The 17,405-nt window shown below is 40.6% G+C and overlaps 1 protein-coding gene across 1 annotated transcript in view; it reads left to right on the plus strand.

Moving 5' to 3' along the window:
• The window catches only part of snx4 (sorting nexin 4), a 67,605-nt gene that overhangs the window by 26,252 nt on the left and 23,948 nt on the right, over positions 1–17,405 (plus strand). Inside the window, exons 3-5 of the mRNA XM_059966363.1 lie at positions 4,931–5,069; positions 9,764–9,913; positions 15,039–15,086. Coding sequence (XP_059822346.1) covers positions 4,931–5,069; positions 9,764–9,913; positions 15,039–15,086 — 337 coding nt within the window. The remainder of the gene's footprint in view (positions 1–4,930; positions 5,070–9,763; positions 9,914–15,038; positions 15,087–17,405) is intronic.

Genomic DNA, 17,405 nt, shown 5'->3' on the forward strand with positions numbered 1-17,405 from the left:
AATGATCTTTCAAAAATCATTGGACTCTGGCATGGTCACAGAGGACTGGAAAAGTGCAAAGTTACTCCATTCTTTAAGAAAGGAGAAAGGCAGAAGAAAGGAAATTATAGACCAGTTAGCCCGACTTCAGTGGTTGGGAAGATGTTGGAGTCAATTGTTAAGGATGATGGGATGGAGTACTTGGTGACACAGGACAAGATAGGACAAAGTTAGCATGGTTTCCTTCAAGGAAAATCCTGCCTGACGAACCTGTTGGAATTCTTTGAGGAGATTACATGTGGGATAGATAAAGGGGATGCAGTGGATGTTGTGTATTTGGACTTTTAGGAGGCCTTTGACAAGGTGCCACACATGAGGCTATTTACCAAGTTAAGAGCCCATGGTATTACAGGAAAGTTACAAACATGGTTAGAGTGTTGGCTGATTGGTAGAAGGTCATGAGTGGGAATAAAAGGATCATTTTCTGGTTGGCTGCCAGTGACTAGTGGTGATCTGCAAGGGTCTATGTTGGAACCACTTCTTTTTATGCTGTATATAAATGATTTAGATGATGGAATAGATGGCTTTGTTGCCAAATTTGCAGATATACAAAGATTGCAGATTGGTGGAGGGGCAGGTAGTGTTAGAAATTAGTAAGATGCTGAAGGACTTGGATGTTAGGAGAATGGGTAAGAAGGTGGCAAATGAAATACAAAGTTGGAAAATGCATGGTCATGCACTTTGGAAGTAGAAATCAATGTGCAGAATATTTTATAAATTGGGAGAAAATCCAGAAATCTGAGATTCAGAGGGACTTGGGAGTCCTTGTGCAGAACACCCTGAAGACTAGCTTGCAGGTTGAGTTGGTGGTGAGGAAGGCAAATGTCATGTTAGCATTCAATTCAAGAGGTCTAGAATACAAGAGCAAAGATGTGATGCTGAGGCTTTATAACACTTCACCTTGAGTATTGTGAACAGTTTTGGGCCCCTCATCTTAGAAAAGATGTGCTGACATTGGAGAGGGTCCAGAGGAGGTTCATTAGGATGACTTTCCTGGAATGAAAGTGTTTACATGTGAGGAATGTATGATGACTCTGGGTCTATACTTGCTGGAATTCAGAAGGGTAAGGAGGGATCTCATTGAAACCTTTTGAATGTTGAAAGGCCTAGACAGAGTAGATGTGGAAGGATGTTTCCCATGGTGGGACAGTCTAGGACAAGAGGGCACAGCCTCAGGATAGAGGGGCGCCCTTTCAAAGTAGATGTGGAGAAATTTCTTTAGCCAAAAGGTGATAAATTTGTGGAATTTGTTGCCACATGCAGCTGTGGAAGCCAGGTTGTTGGGTGTATTTAAGGCAGAGATTGATAGGTTCTTGAGTGGACATGGCAGCAAAGGTTACAGGGAGAAGGCTGAGAACTAGGGTTGAGGAGGAGATAGTAAAAAGGATTGAATGATAGAGCAGACTCAATGGGCCAGAAGGCCTAGTTCTGCTCCTATGTCTTATGCTCTTATGGACACCATCAAGAGATCTATGACAACCCTGGAGAAGCTTCAAGCTTCAATGGCTGAGATGGGAGAGACTGCGCATACAACAACTGTTGCCTGGATGCTTCACCAGTTGTGGCTTTATGGGAGAGTGGCAAAGAGAAAGCAGCTATTGGGGGGAAAATCCTCACGTGAAATATTGGCATGAGTTTGCCAGAAGGCATATGGGAGACTGAAGTCAGCTGAAAGAAAGTTCTTTGGTCTGATGAAACCAAAATTGAGCTTTTTGGCCATCAGACTAAACACGATGTTTGGCATATGCTGAACACCACATATCATCAAAAACACACCATCCCTACTGTGAAGCATGGTGGTGGCAGCATAATGCTGTGGAGATGCAGCAGGCCCTGGAAGGCTTGTGAAGGTAGAGGGGAAAATGAATGCATCAAAATACAAGGAAATCCTGGTGGGAAAACCTGATACAATCTGCAAGAGAACTGTGACTTGGGAGAAGAATTGTTTTCCAGCATGTCCCCAAGCATAAATCCAAAGTTAGAAACGTAGAAACATAGAAAATAGGTGCAGGAGTAGGCCATTCGGCCCTTTGAGCCTGCACCGCCATTCAGTATGATCATGGCTGATCATCCAACTTAGAACCCTGTACCTGCTTTCTCTCCATACCCCCTGATCCCTTTAGCCACAAGGGCCATATCTAACTTCCTCTTAAATATAGCCAATGAACTGGCCTCAACTGTTTCCTGTGGCAGAGAATTCCACAGATTCACCACTCTCTGTGAAGAAGTTTTTCCTCACCTCGGTCCTAAAAGGCTTCCCGTTTATCCTTAAACTGTGACCCCTCGTTCTGGACTTCCCCAACATCGGAAACAATCTTCCTGCATCTAGCCTGTCCAATCCCTTTAGAATTTTATACGTTTCAATAAGATCTCCCCTCAATCTTCTAAATTCCAGTGAGTATAAGCCTAGTCGATCCAGTCTTTCTTCATATGAAGGTCCTGCCATCCCAGAAATCAATCTGGTGAACCTTCTTTGTACTCCCTCTATGGCAAGAATGTCTTTCCTCAGATTAGGGGACCAAAACTGCACACAATACTCTAGGTGCGGTCTCACCAGCCCCTGTACAACTGCAGTAGAACCTCCCTGCTCCTGTACTCAAATCCTTTTGCTATGAATGCCAACATACCATTTGCCTTTTTCACCACCTGCTGTACCTGCATGCCCACCTTCAATGACTGGTGTACAATGACACCCAGGTCTCGTTGCACCTCCCCTTTTCCTCATTGGCCGCTGTTCAAATAATAATCTGTTTTCCTGTTCTTGCAACCAAAGTGGATAACCTCACATTTATCCACATTAAATTGCATCTGCCATGAATTTGCCCACTCACCTAACCTATCCAAGTCACCCTGCATCCCCTTAGCATCCTCCTCACAGCTAACACCGCTGCCCAGCTTCGTGTCATCCGCAAACTTGGAGATGCTGCATTTAATTCCCTTGTCTAAATCATTAAAATATATTGTAAACAACTGGGGTCCCAGCACTGAGCCTTGCGGTACCCCACTAGTCACTGCCTGCCTTTCTGAAAAGGTCCCATTTACTCCCACTCTTTGCTTCCTGTCTGCCAACCAATTCTCTATCCACATCAATACCATACCCCCAATACTGTGTGCTTTAAGTTTGCACACTAATCTCCTGTGTGGGACCTTGTCAAAAGCCTTTTGAAAATCTAAATATACCACATCCACTGGCTCTCCCCTATCCACTCTACTAGTTACATCTTCAAAAAATTGTATAAGGAAGGTCCTGTGCTGTGAAGGCCTCTAAACCTGGATTTCCCAGCTTTCTTTTTGTGCCACGGAGCTTTACCATTAACCAAGGGGTCTGTACACCCCAGGCTGGGAACCCCCGCTCGGAATAAATAATTAATAAATAAAAAAACGCACACTGCCCTCCAACAATGATTCGGTGTATGGTTATGGGTAATGAGTTTCACTTCAGATATCCCACAAGACTCTATTTGGTGATGGCAGATATCAATAATGAAATTCATCATGGTCTTCCATATGCAGGCACAGGCTATGGCTGATTTTTGGGGAAAAGGATATCTAAAAGTCAGAAACATGAGAAAATCTGCTGATGCTGGAAATACAAAGCAACACCCACAAAATGCTGGAGGATCTCAGCAGATCAAGCAGCATCTATGGAAATGAATAAGTAGTCACAAGTTTTGGGCTGAGACCCTTCATCAGGACTGGAAAATAATGGGAGAAGTCTGACTTCTGCTTGTGTGCGTCCTTCACTCGTGTTTTCCGCTCTTTTTCCTGTATTGTGATGTTGATCCAGTAGTTTCTAAATGGCACTTCATTGTTTTTTTTACATTGTAGTCCATTGTGAGAACTCTACTGTTATGCAAACAGTTTTAACAAAGGCTTATCTCAAAAGTAAAATTACTGAATAATATCAGTTTATGTAGCTTAATAGGTCTTTATAAATTGTCCTGTGATTAGGTTAGAGTTAAAAGAGGTGACTGCTGGGTGTTGCGACTCGTTGTGCCGGAAGGGCCAGTTCCACACTGTATCTCTAAATTAATTAAAATGAATGTCAGAGTTGGAGAATTAATTATCAGTAAAAGATGGTGAGCAAATTCAATCTACATTGCTAGCATCTTTGAGGATTTTCCAGATGCTTATTAATCATTCATAGCATGGACTTGTACTGCAGATGAAGTTTGGGCCCAGACTCTTGAGGTGAATAAAAAGTGATTTAATTGAAATAAGTAAAATTCTTACAGGAAAAATGCATGATATTTTCTCAGAAACAGCTGGACTTAGTGTCAGTAAGGGACTGGCCAGTCTGAGATGAGAAGAAACTTCTGCCAGATATGAATGAAGTTTTGCAATGTGGCATGATTTTACTAAATGATGGCAGGCACAGGGAGCAAAGAACCTATCTGTGTCTTCAGTGGTCATTTGTGCAATTTCTTTAAAAAGACTTCTTCAAAGTTCAAAATAAATTAAAGTTCATATATTACCATATACTACCTTGAGATTCATTTTCACAGGCATCTACAGGAAACTAAAGAAATACATTAAAATTTATGACAAACTGTACATGAACAGACAAAGGCTTACAATTGACCGATGTGGAAAAGAAGACAAACGTGGCAAATAAAAAATAATACTGAACATGAATTGTAAAGAGTCCTTGAGAGTAAATCTGCAGGTCATAGAATCAGTTCAGAGTACCTTGAATAATTGGAAAAGCACAAATAGAGACCATCTTGAATTTGTTTCCCTCGTATTGTAATATTGCAGCTACTTTGTATAAGAAATATCTATTTGCAATGATTTATTTACCTTGGCTTTAACTTACAGGAGGAATATTACTTGGTACCCAGGGAATGCTGTTTCAATGTAAATGAATTAATTCTGATGTTTCTTCGTGCAGGCCTGTTAATTCTCAAACTGAAGATGAGAATTGTGTACCAGACTCGCTTTGGAGGAGATACAGTGAATTTGAATTACTGAGGAGTTATTTAGTTGTTGCTTATCCCTCGATAGTGGTGCCCCCACTGCCTGAGAAAAGGGTGAGTGATGCTAGAAATGCACATCAGTATTCTTGCAATAGCACTTCCTCTCAATAATGTCAAAAAAAGCAATTAGTTGCACGAAGAAAATAGAAAAGGGCACATCTGAAATCATATCCTTGAACACGAGGGATTTCCCAACCTGGGATTCACAGACTCCTTGCTTAATGTTATGGGTATGTGGCATGAAAAAAGTTGGGACCCCTGCTGTACTATGATGAAAATGTATGTCTGATGCATCAGCTGAAGATCTTTCCTCGTTATCTTCCAGTGGGTTCGAGTCCATGCTCTGTATTAAATGTAAAGGTAGTTGAGATTTTGCAGTGGGTTGAAACTTTTTAAAAATATCAATTTGGTATGCTTCCTTCTTAGTGAATTAGACTTCTAAATAATAGCGTAATTTAACCATTCTTGTAGGATCGGAGGTCTCCTTTGGCCAGGGTCAACCATGGATGCTACGTCCTAGCTGTCTAGAAATGCAACCCAGGACAGTACAATATGGAGGGCAAGTCATTGCCGATGTAGCAAGCTCCCCCTCTCCATGCATCTGATAAACACAAGATATCAGCAGAGACTGACGCAGTTTAGCACTGGCAGTATTGCAGGAGTTGAACCCAGTGAAAGACTACCTTAAGGTCTCCAGCTCTGGACTTTCCCTCTAGGCTTACTCCTGAAGCCTTCCCCTTTGAGTGGGTATAGCCACAAAGCAGGGGAGGTTTGAGATCAGAGTTTTCCTTCTAAATGCACTGCCAACCATGACTGATGAGCCCTATTTGCCTTAAGGAGCCAGTAACCTGCCTTTCCCTGTCCTTTTAGCAACTAAAAAGATCATTAGAAGGGAAAAGATGGAATACAAAAGTGAGCTATCGATTAATATCAAAGTGGATCGTAAAAGTTGAAAAAACTTTCAAGTATGTTTTAAAAAAAAGAATAGAGAAATGAGAGTGGACATAGGACCACTAGAAAATGAGGCAGGAAAAATAATAACCGGGGGGGGGGGGGGAGGGCAAGGAGATGGCTGATGAACTAAATGAGTATTTTGCATCAGTCTTTACTGTGGAAGACACCATCAGTATGCCTGTAGTGTGTATGCCTGATGTTGTAGTGTGTGAAGGAAGAGAAATGGGTGCAGTTACTATTATAAGAGAGAAGTTGCTCAGAAAGCTAAAAGACCTAAAGATACACAAGTCAACTGCACCAGATGAAATGCACTCCAGGGTTCTGAAAGAGGTAGCATTAGAGATTGTGGTGGCATTAGAAATGATCTTTCAAAAATCATTGGACTCTGGCATGGTCACAGAGGACTGGAAAATTATGAATGTCACTCCACTCTTGAAGAAAGGAGAAAGGCAGAAGAAAGGAAATTATAGACCAGTTAGCCCGACTTCAGTGGTTGGGAAGATGTTGGAGTCAATTGTTAAGGATGAGGTGATGGAGTACTTGGTGACATAGGACAAGATAGTAGAAAGTCAGCATGGTTTCCTTCAGGGAAAATCCTGCCTGATGAACCTGTTGGAATTCATTGAGGAAAGGGGATGCAGTTGATGTATATTTGGACTTTCAGCAGACCTTTGACAAGATGCCACACATGTGGCTGCTTACCAGGTTAAGAGCCCTTGGTATTATGGGAAAGTTACTGGCATGGTTAGAGAATTGGCTTATTGGTAGGAGGCAGCGAGTGGGAATAAAAGGATCCTTTTCTGGTTGGCTGCCAATGACTAGTCGTGATCCACAAGGGTCTGTGTTGGGACCACTTTTTATGCTGTATATAAATGATTTAGATGATGGAATGGGAATCTCTAATGCTACCTCTTTCAGAACCCTGGGGTGCAGTTCATCTGGTGCAGGTGACTTGTGTATCTGTAGGTCTTTTAGCTTTCTGAGCACCTTCTCTCTTATAATAGTAACTGCACCCATTTCTCTTCCTTCACACACTACAACATCAGGCACACTGCTAGTGTCTTCCACAGTGAAGACTGATGCAAAATACTCATTTAGTTCATCAGTCATCTCCTTGCCCCCCCCCCCCAGTTTGCAAATGATACAAAGATTGGTGGAGGGGCAGGTAGTGTTGAGAAAACAGGTAGGATGCAGAAGGACTTAGACAAATTAGGAGAATGGGTAAGAAAGTGGCAAATGAAATATAATGTTGGAAAATGCATGGTCATGTACTCTGGTAGTAAAAATAATTGTGCGACTATTTTCTAAATTGGGAGAAAATCCAGAAATCTGAGTTGCAATGGCACTTGAGAATCCTTGTGCAGAACACCCTAAAGGTTAACTTCCAGGATGAGTCAGTGGTGAGGAAGGCAAATGCCATGTTAGCATTCATTTCAAGAGGTCTAGGATACAAGAGCAAGGATGTGATGTTGCTGAGCCTTTATAAGACATTTATGAGGCCACACCTTGAGTATTGTGAACAGTTTGGACCTCTCATCTTAGAAAAAATGTGCTGGCATTTTAGAGGGTCCAGAGGAGGTTCACAAGGATGATTCCAAGAATGAAAGGGTTATCATACGACGAACATTTGATTGCTCTGGGTCTGTACTCGCTGGAACTCAGAAGGATTGAGGGGGGGATCTTATCGAAACCTTTTGAATGTTGAAAGCATATTACACAGAAATAGTGACAATATTGGGATTCTTTTTTCATCACTTGAACTTAGGCATGCAAGGTATGTTTCAAAGTTTACAGATGGCATGAAATTTATGTCATAAATGTGCAGCTTTGAAATAGACTTCAGTGACAGGTTGGTAAAATGAACAGGCACATTCAATAATAAACGTATTCATTCCAATAGGAGCAATAAAAAGGCAATGTAAACTAAAAATAACCTTTTTTATTGAAGTGTAGGAACTGAGGAATTTGGAATTCATCTGTAAATCAAAATGAAGGCTATATTGTAGTATTCAACAAAGGAATTAAATACAAAAGCAAGGAATTGGAGCAAAAAAAACAAAGCTGAAAATGCACAGCAGGTCAGGCAGCATCAATCCTTGGAGAAACAATACACATTTGGGGATAAGGACCTGTTGGAACCAATTGAAGAGTGTGTCTGGGTTGCATGTGGGGAGAATGGAGAGAACAAAGTAGGTTGGAGATGAAAATTAGCAAGATAGCAATTTTAAATGTAATAGATTCTGCATATGCTGGAAATCCAAAGCAACACACACAAAATGCTGGAGAAACTCAGCAGGTCAGACAGCAGTATGGAAATGAATGAACAGTTAAGACTTTGGGCCAAGACCCTTCTTCAGGACTGGAAAGGAAGTGGGGAGGGGAAGGAGGATAGCTGGAAGGTGGTAGGTAAAGTCAGGTGGGTAGGAAAGGTAAGTAAAGGACTGTGAGGAAGGAATGTGATGGGATTTGAGAGTGGACCATTGGGGAAAAGGAGGAGGGGCACAAGGGGAGGTGATAGGCAAGTGAGAAGAGAATTAGAAGAAAAGAAAAAATACTGGAAGGAGAAATCAATGCTTATGTGATTAGGTTGGAGGCTATCCAGATGGATTATGAGGTGTTGCTCCTCCAAGAGTGGCCTCATCATGGAAAAAGAGAAGGCCATGGACCAACTTGCTGGAATGGGAATAGGAATTAAAATGGTTGGCTACCAGGAAATTCCACATAATGTACAACCTACAGTCCATTAATCTACAACAGGTCTCACCAATGTAGAGGAGGTCAGATCAAGAGCATTGGATACAAAAGGCAACCCAAATAGATAGGTAGCAATTATTAAAAAAAAGTAACAGTGATGAAAACTGAAACAAATTAAAACAAAGATACAGATCGTTCTTGGGTTACAAGCACCACATACGTGAATGTTTGGGAGACAGTAAATGAGAACTAATTTCTCATCCGAGGTTCGAGGGCTGCAAGTGTCTTTTGGTAGGTGGGAATGAACATTTCCTCTTGCCATCTTTCTCCAATCCTTGCCTCCAGCTGCAACAATCAGCCACATTGAGCCAAGAATAGCTAAGAATGCTGAGGAGATTCACTTTACCCAATCAGTGAGGCCACTTGGTGTCCATTCTTTCTGTGCCTGCTCACTGTCAACGTGGATTTGTAACGTTTGTTATTATAACTCTCCTCATTTTCAATTCATCTCCAGCTCTTATTGATCTGGCTCTTGGAACAAGGCTGTATGTTGTCCTTGCAATTACTAAAAGCCCCTTCAATAATTGTTTTTTGAAATTCTTAATTTCATATCCAAGTTGATAGTGACCCTGTCTGTTGGGGGTTTTTTTTATAAGACTAATTGGTCTTTTATAATGATTTTGAGAGAACGCTTGGAATTTACTGCCTTTCCTTCAAGCCTCTTTCTTGATCAAAAAGATTACTTTAGGTCATCAAACTCCTGCCTTTTGGGAGTTGGTTTTTAAAACCAATGCTGGCAGAGTTGTTTATTTTCTTTTTCTCTTGAACTGTATTCATCACTGTTCTACAGTGACTCGTGCTATATGACATCTTGAACGTGTAGAACAAACCCAGGAACTTGTTGGGAAGTCCACGTTTAGAAAAAAAATTGAATCTATGTCAGGATGAAATAGTGAAGGTAAAACAACCCAGGCACTTGATAGAATTTGGTTGGTGAAACAATTGGAATGAACTTGAATGACCATTCCTTTGATTCATTCCAGGCTGAATCTGAAGTTGGAAATTAATTTGAATGACCTCTCTTTTATGATAAATTCCAGGCTGAATTTGTTTGGCATAAACTCTCTGCCGACAACATGGATCCTGATTTTGTCGAACGACGAAGGATTGGACTTGAAAACTTTCTTTTACGTGTTGCTTCTCATTCAGTTCTCTCTCAGGACACAATCTTCTATTTATTTTTAACACAGGTACTGGACAATTTACTTGTTTCAATTTCTATGTTTTTGACATCACTTGTCATGAAATTCAATTTGTTTGAAATTTTGGCATGTTTAGTATAGATGGAATGAGAAAGTAATTTTCAAAATGTCCTATGATTAAGGTTGGTGGCTGAAGCTACTCTTGAAACGTTTTTGTACTTTTTAATATGGGAAGTTGGTCCTAAAATAATGCTCTATCTGTTTGCAAGTTTCTGCAGTAATACTTCTGTTATTTGTGGTTCTTGAGCTATGTAGCTGCAGAGATTAGCATTGCTCCAGAAATTTAGTACATAACTGCTCATATTAGAATGTTGCCTTTTCAAAGAAGGATTAAGTTTTAATTTTAACTTGAGTGAACACTTCCTTTGATATCTTGAAGAAATTAACATTCAACATTTATTTCCTTGCCAGCAACACCAGAACAGGTGAATTGGACAGTTCTGTAGTGCTTAGTTTTCTTGCCATGTGCAGATAGGCCAATGTGTTTTCTCACAATATAAGTGATCTGCATTTCCAAAGAATTATATTTAATTACTTTTGGATGTCTGAGTTGTTACTGGCATACAAGTGTGTTGTTATTGCTGCAACATTCAGTAAAGTGAGAAGAATATGGCTTTTTATTTAAACCATGTTAGAGTTTTTGTCATTTGTACTTTGGGAAATGGCAAATAAAATCTTTCTGTGTGCATTTTACTATGTTGCAGCCACTGTATGTGGTGCAGAGCACCAGAAAGTTTATAAGAGCATTATGGTTAACTTCCTTACTCCATTTCCAGAAAGTCCAAGCACCATTACCTGTGATATTGCCCTTGCTCAAGAGTAAATTAAATGTCTTTAAACATAAAATTGGCATTTGGATCTCATTAAAAGTGAGATCCAAGTTGGTTTCCCTAGATATACGGTATTGATTTTTAAGTTGTTGTACTAGAAAGTTCTGGCTATTCTCTGTAGTTTTTTAAATTGTACTTGTGAATACCCTGGCCTTTATATACCCATCTTAGTAGTATTTACACACTTGATGTTAGAGATTCAGAATGTGTACTATTAGAAAATTCCGATTCTCCACGTGTGATCTCCCCATGACTGTTCTCTTGATGCAGTTTTTCAAGAGACTTTCATGAACTTGCAGAATGTAAAGTGAAATGACCCTGGTGCAAATATAACGGGTTTCCTTTTTCTGTTTTGGTCTTCCTGGTGACACAAACTGCAGATGCTAGAGTTTAGAGCAATTTACCGGAGGAACTCAGCAGGTCAAGCACCATCATTGTGGGGGTGGGGGGAAAGAATTGTCAACACTTTGGTTGAAACCCTGCATCAGTGCCCATGATGTTACTTAACTCAAACAAGAGAAAATCCGCAGATGCTGAAAATCAATTTATTTGCCAGTTTTTTTTACGCCTGGTTCAGCACATGCATTGCAACCAGATGAACAAAGTAGCACGTCACAAGATGTTCATATTCATAAAATATTACAGCACAGAAACCGGTCACTTGGCCCATTTTGTCTGTGCTGAACTGTTATTCTGCTGTGTCCCATCAACCTGCACCAGGTCCATAACCTCATAATCCATACCGCTCCCATCCATGTACTTCAAACTTCTCTTAAATGTTACAATCAAACTTACTTCTAGTTCTAGTTTCATCCAATCTCGGTGGAGAAAGCCCACCCTATCTATATCACTCATAATTTTGTATACCTCTATCAAATCTCCCCTCATTCTCTTTTGCTCCAAGGAATGAAGACCTAACTTTTAAACCTTTCCCTTTATCTCAGGTTCTCATCTAATAACAACATCCTTGTAAAATTTTCTCCATACTCTTTCAATCTTATTGATATCTTTCCTGTAGGTAGGTGACCAGAACTGTGCACAATATTCCAAATTTGGCTTCACAAATGTCTCTACAACTTGAAAATAATATCCCAACTCCTTTACTCAGTATTCTGATTATGAAGGCCAAGGTGCCAAAAGCTCTCTTTATGATCTTATCTATCTGTGATCCCACTTTCAATAAATGATGCACCTGTATTCCTGGATCTCTTTCTTCCTGACCGCTCACTGTGTAAGACCTGTCCTCCCAAAGTTAAATACCTCACACTTGCCTGCATTAAATTCCACCTGCCATTTTTCCAGCTGATCCAGATCCCACAACAAGCTTTGATTGTCTTCCTCGCTGTCCGCTATGGCCCCAATCTTGGTGTCATACATAGATTTTTATATCTAGTTACTACAGCTTCATCCATATTGATGATATAGATGACAAACATTGGACCCAGCACCAATTCCTGTAGTACACCACTAGTTATAGGCCTACAATCAGAGAGATGACCATCTACTTTCATCTTCTGGCTTCTACCACAAAGCTGATGTCTAATCCAATATTTGACCTCATCCTGAATGCTAAGCAACTGAACCTTCTGGACCAGCTTCCCATGTGCGACTTTGTTAAAAGCCTTGCCAAAGTTCACATAGACAATATCCACTGCCTTCAAGTTTCTTAGTAACCTTCTCGAAAAACTAAGATTGGTTACACACAACCGACCACATGCAAAACCATGTTAATTATCCCTAATCAGGTCTTGTCTATCCAAATACTTATGTACCATGTCCTTTAGATACCTTCCAGAAATTTACCTGCTACTGCCATCAGGTTCACTGGTTTATAAATTTGTGGTGTATTCTTGGAGCTTTTCTTAAACAATGGAGCAAGATTAGCTATCCTCCAGTCCTCTGTGACTAAGGATGTTTTAAATACACTTGCCAAGGCCCCTGTAATTTCTGCTTTAGCCTCCCATGTGGTCTGGCAGGCCCTGGGGACTTACCCATGCTAACTTGCCTCAGGTCAGCAGCACTCTCTCTTCTGTTAACCAGATACGATCCATGACCTCACTACTGGATAGCAGTGGAAGGATCAGTCCGAGTCAGCATTGGATAGCAGTAGAAGGATCAGTCCGAGTCAGCATTGGATAGCAGTAGAAGGATCAGTCCGAGTCAGCATGGATTATGAAGGGAAAATCATGCTTGACTAATCTTCTGGAGTTTTTTGAGGATGTAACTATGAAAATGGACAAGGGAGAGCCAGTGGATGTAGTGTACCTGGACTTCCAGAAAGCTTTTGATAAAGTCCCACGTAGGAGATTAGTGGGCAAAATTAGGGCACATGGTATTGGGGGCAGAGTACTGACATGGATTGAAAATTGGCTGGCTGACAGGAAACAAAGAGTAGCTATTAATGGGTCCCTTTTGGAATGGCAGGCTGTGACCAGTGGGGTACCGCAAGGTTCAGTGCTGGGACCGCAGTTGTTACAATATACATTAATGATTTAGGTGAAGAGATTAAAAGTAACATTAGCAAATTTGCTGATGACACAAAGCTGGGTGGCAGTGTGAAATGTCAGGAAGATGTTATGAGAATGCAGGGTGACTTGGACAGGTTGGGTGAGTGGGCAAATGTATGGCAGATGCAGTTTAATGTGGATAAATGTGAGGTTATCCACTTTGGTGGCAAGAACAGGAAGGCAGATTAGTATCTAAATGGAGACAAGTTGGGAAAAGGGGAAGCACAATGAGATCTAGGTGTTCTTGTACATCAGTCAATGAAAGCAAGCATGCAGGTACAGCAGGCAGTGAAGAAAGCTAATGGCATGCTGGCCTTTATAACAAGAGGAATTGAGTATAGGAGTAAAGAGGTCCTTCTGCAGCTGTACAGGGCCCTGGTGAGACCCCAGCTGGAGTATTGAGTGCAGTTTTGGTCTTCAAATTTGAGGAAGGACATTCTTGCTATTGAGTGAGTGTAGTGTAGATTGACAAGGTTAATTCCCGGAATGATGGGACTGTCATATGTTGAAAGATTGGAGCGACTGGGCTTGTATACACTGGAATTTAGAAGGATGAGAGGGGATCTGATTGAGACATATAAGATTATTAAGGGATTGGACACACTGGAGGCAGGAAGCATGTTCCCGCTGATGGGTGAGTCCAGAACTAGAGGCCACAGTTTAAGAATAAGGGGTAGAACAGAGATGCGGAAAAACTTTTTCACCCAGAGAGTGATGGATATGTGGAATGCTCTGCCCCAGAAGGCAGTGGAGGCCAAGTCTCTGGATGCATTCAGGAGAGAGTTAGATAGAGCTCTTATAGATAGCGGGGTCAAGGGATATGGGGCGAGGGTACTGATTGTGTATGATCAGCCATGATCACAGTGAATGGCAGTGCTGGCTAGAAGGGCTGAATGGCCTACTCCTGCTCCTATTGTCTATTACTGTCTCCAGGGTAAATACAGATGCAAAGAAATCCACTTCAGATCTCCCCTGTTTCTCTTGGCTCCATGCATAGATAATCATGTTAATCTTCATGTGGGCCAATTTTGTCCCTGGCTATCATTTTGCTCTTAATATATCTGTAAAAGCCCTTGGGATTCTCATTCACCTTGTTTGCCACAGCAACCTCATGCCTCCTTTTAGCCCTCCTGATTTCCCACTAAGTATTCTCTTGCATTCCTTGTACTCGCCTCATTTGTTCCTTGTTGCCTATAATTGAATGCATCTCCATCATTATAACAAGGGTCTCAATATCCCTCAAACCAAGGTTCCCTAAACCTGTTAGCTTTGCCTTTTATTCTAAAAAAATTTCTATCCTCTTTTGATGGTGGTCTCCTTGTCAAACATCCCTTTACTAGAAAGCAGTCTGTCCCAATCCAGACCTGCCAGATCCTTTCTGATGCCATCAAAAATGGTATTTCTCTGATTTGTAATCTCAACTTGAGGACCAGTCTTGTCCTCCTCCATAACTGAAATTATTGGAATGATGATCACCGGATCCAAAATGTTTCTCCTACACACACTTTCTGCTCCAAAGCACACAGCTCATCACATTTGTATTCTGCAGAGATCAAGATTAGAAATGCTTGTACATTAAGTATCTGCCAAATTGCAGATATTAATTAATTGGAAAAAAATTTATGAACAGAAGTTTGCAAAATAATTGCATAGGCCAAATGTCTACAATTAAGATTTTTTTAAAACAGTGAACTAGAGTATTTGTTACTGTATGTGAAATGTATTTTAAGTTTTGAAATTATGTATGAAGTTGAATATTTATTTAAATCATTTTAGGAGAATGGTTGGAAAGAAGCAGTAAATGAATTGGGATTCCAAGCCAAGGTAAATTTCATATTTTATTGTTTGGTGAAATAAATTGGAAAATGTAAGCGATAATAGTTCTTCGTAAGCAGAGCATGATTTTGTATCAAGCAAAGCTGTGCTAGGGTGACAAATTAACTTTGTACATGGAATAGCAAAGGTTCACACTTTTCAGCCAAGTCGCAATTGTATTGAAATTGAGCATCAATGATTTTGGGGTTCAGAATGAATTTCAAAGATAATGTATCTTTTTTTCCTTTTTTTTAAATCAGAAGAATTCTATTTAAAAATGATTCCAGTCTGTATATTAGAAAGGAGAGCTTTACACAATTATTTCTGAGAACGTAGCTCATTGTCCTTTCCTGTAGTACAGGCCACTTTTTTCATATTTTAGACGATTAGGCTTGATATTTCCTGAATTTTGTCTGATCTTGCATCTTTGTTATTCTCACTTTTAAATTGAAAAGAATGTTAGGGGTATCATGGTATATTTTAGAGCTTTGATTGGCGTAGTAAGGGATTTGAACCGAATACCAACTATATGAGTAGACAGTTGAATTGTTGATGGGATTCTAATGTTATAATGTAAGAAAACAAGATTTTTTTTTCTTCTGAAATGGAGAAGCTTCTTGAACAGCTAATTGATGAAGCAGAACACTTGGATTACTATAATTTGAATAAATCTGGTATTTGATTCACTGTATGTTGGCAGCTCTCCACTTTCTTGGAAGAGTGATCGTTTTTCAAGCAAGTGTGGAGATTTAAATGTTGGCAAATGTTGAGGATCATACAATGAAATTGGGCATTTGTCATGCATCATTCCCACTTCTTGACTGGTATTGGATGATGATCATGAGACGAATGCTTATCTCCAATCCATCTTTCTTGCACTATCCCTTGACCAGACACCAGTCCTTTCTCATTTTCTTCATCTCCATTGCCTGTTCTCAATGAAGCCTTCCACTCCAGCACATAAAATTTCCTTCTTTTAAAAAAAAAGAGGAACATGTGGCTCAAGTCTTTGACCTGGTATTCTTGCACTCAGCCTCATTTCTGATTCTTCCCGTTGCTACTACTGCCTTGTCACAAATGATTAAAGAATAGCCATGGTTAAGAATCTGAATATTTATCTGTAGAGAATAGAACTTTGGCCCATTTTGAGCAGCCTCCTGTTGGTACTCTTGTGCCTGTGAACTTCATGCTCAGCAGTAAATTACAGTGAATATCAAAACACACATTTCTAGAAAATCTAAAATCAAAAATGCTTAAAAACAGTTGCATCAATGAGAAGAGAAACCATTGTTGTTTTAGGTCTGATTTTCTTCTTTATAGAGTCATGGCACAGAAACGGGCTCTTTGGCCCTAGTGGAAGGATGTAAGTGAAGTTGAAAGAGTACAGAAAATTTACGAGGATGTTGACGGGACAGAAAGACCTGATTAATTAGGAAATATTGAAAAGGTTAGGACTTTATTCCTGGAACGTAGAGGATTGCGAGGAGATTTGATGGAGGTATACAAAATGATGAGGGGTAAATGCAAGTAGGCTTTTTCCACTGAGGTTGGGTGGGACTACAACTAGAAATCATGGGTTATGGGTGAAATGTTTTAAGGGGGACATGAGGGAAAACTTCTTCACTCAGAGACCCATAAGAGTGTGGAATGAGCTGCCAGCACATGTGGTGCATGTGAATTTGATTTCAATCTTTAAGAGAAGTTTAGATAGGTATACGGATGGTAGTGGTATAGAGGGCTATGGTCTCGGTGTAGGTTGATGGGACTAGGTAGCTTAAGTGGTTCAGCATGGACAAGATGGGCGAAAGGGTCTGTTTCTGTGCTGTACTTTACTTTGCTGTGCTGTACTATGACTCTATCTTCTCTAGGGTGAACTATTATTTTGCTTACTCCCCTTGACTTGCCTCTGGACCATATCCCTCCATAGTCTTCCCATCCCTGGGAAATTTTTCTTAAATGCTGACATTGAGTCTGCATCCACCACCTCCATTAAAGGCTCATTCCACACTCTCAGCCTAAGTGAAGAAGTTCTGCTTCATTTTCCCCTTAAACATTTCACCTTTCACCCTTAACTCATGACCTCTAGTTCAAAGCAGCTTGCAGAGCTTACAGGGTGTGTGGTGAATGTCTGGCCAGGTAAAGCTAGGTGACCATAGGGTTAAGTGGTGAGCCAGGTTATGTGGCCAATCAATAGGAGCAGTTAGAGTTCATGAACATAGACAAAAGTTAGGATTGGGAAAAGTAGTGTAGGAGGGCAAGGCCATCAGGTCAGGCTAGGAATCAACTCCAGTCCTGGAGGAGAGTGCTGGAGGGTGTGAGGGTGAGCAG

The sequence above is a fragment of the Hypanus sabinus genome, chromosome 4 (genome assembly GCF_030144855.1).
Source record: "Hypanus sabinus isolate sHypSab1 chromosome 4, sHypSab1.hap1, whole genome shotgun sequence".
Lineage (NCBI taxonomy): Eukaryota > Metazoa > Chordata > Chondrichthyes > Myliobatiformes > Dasyatidae > Hypanus > Hypanus sabinus.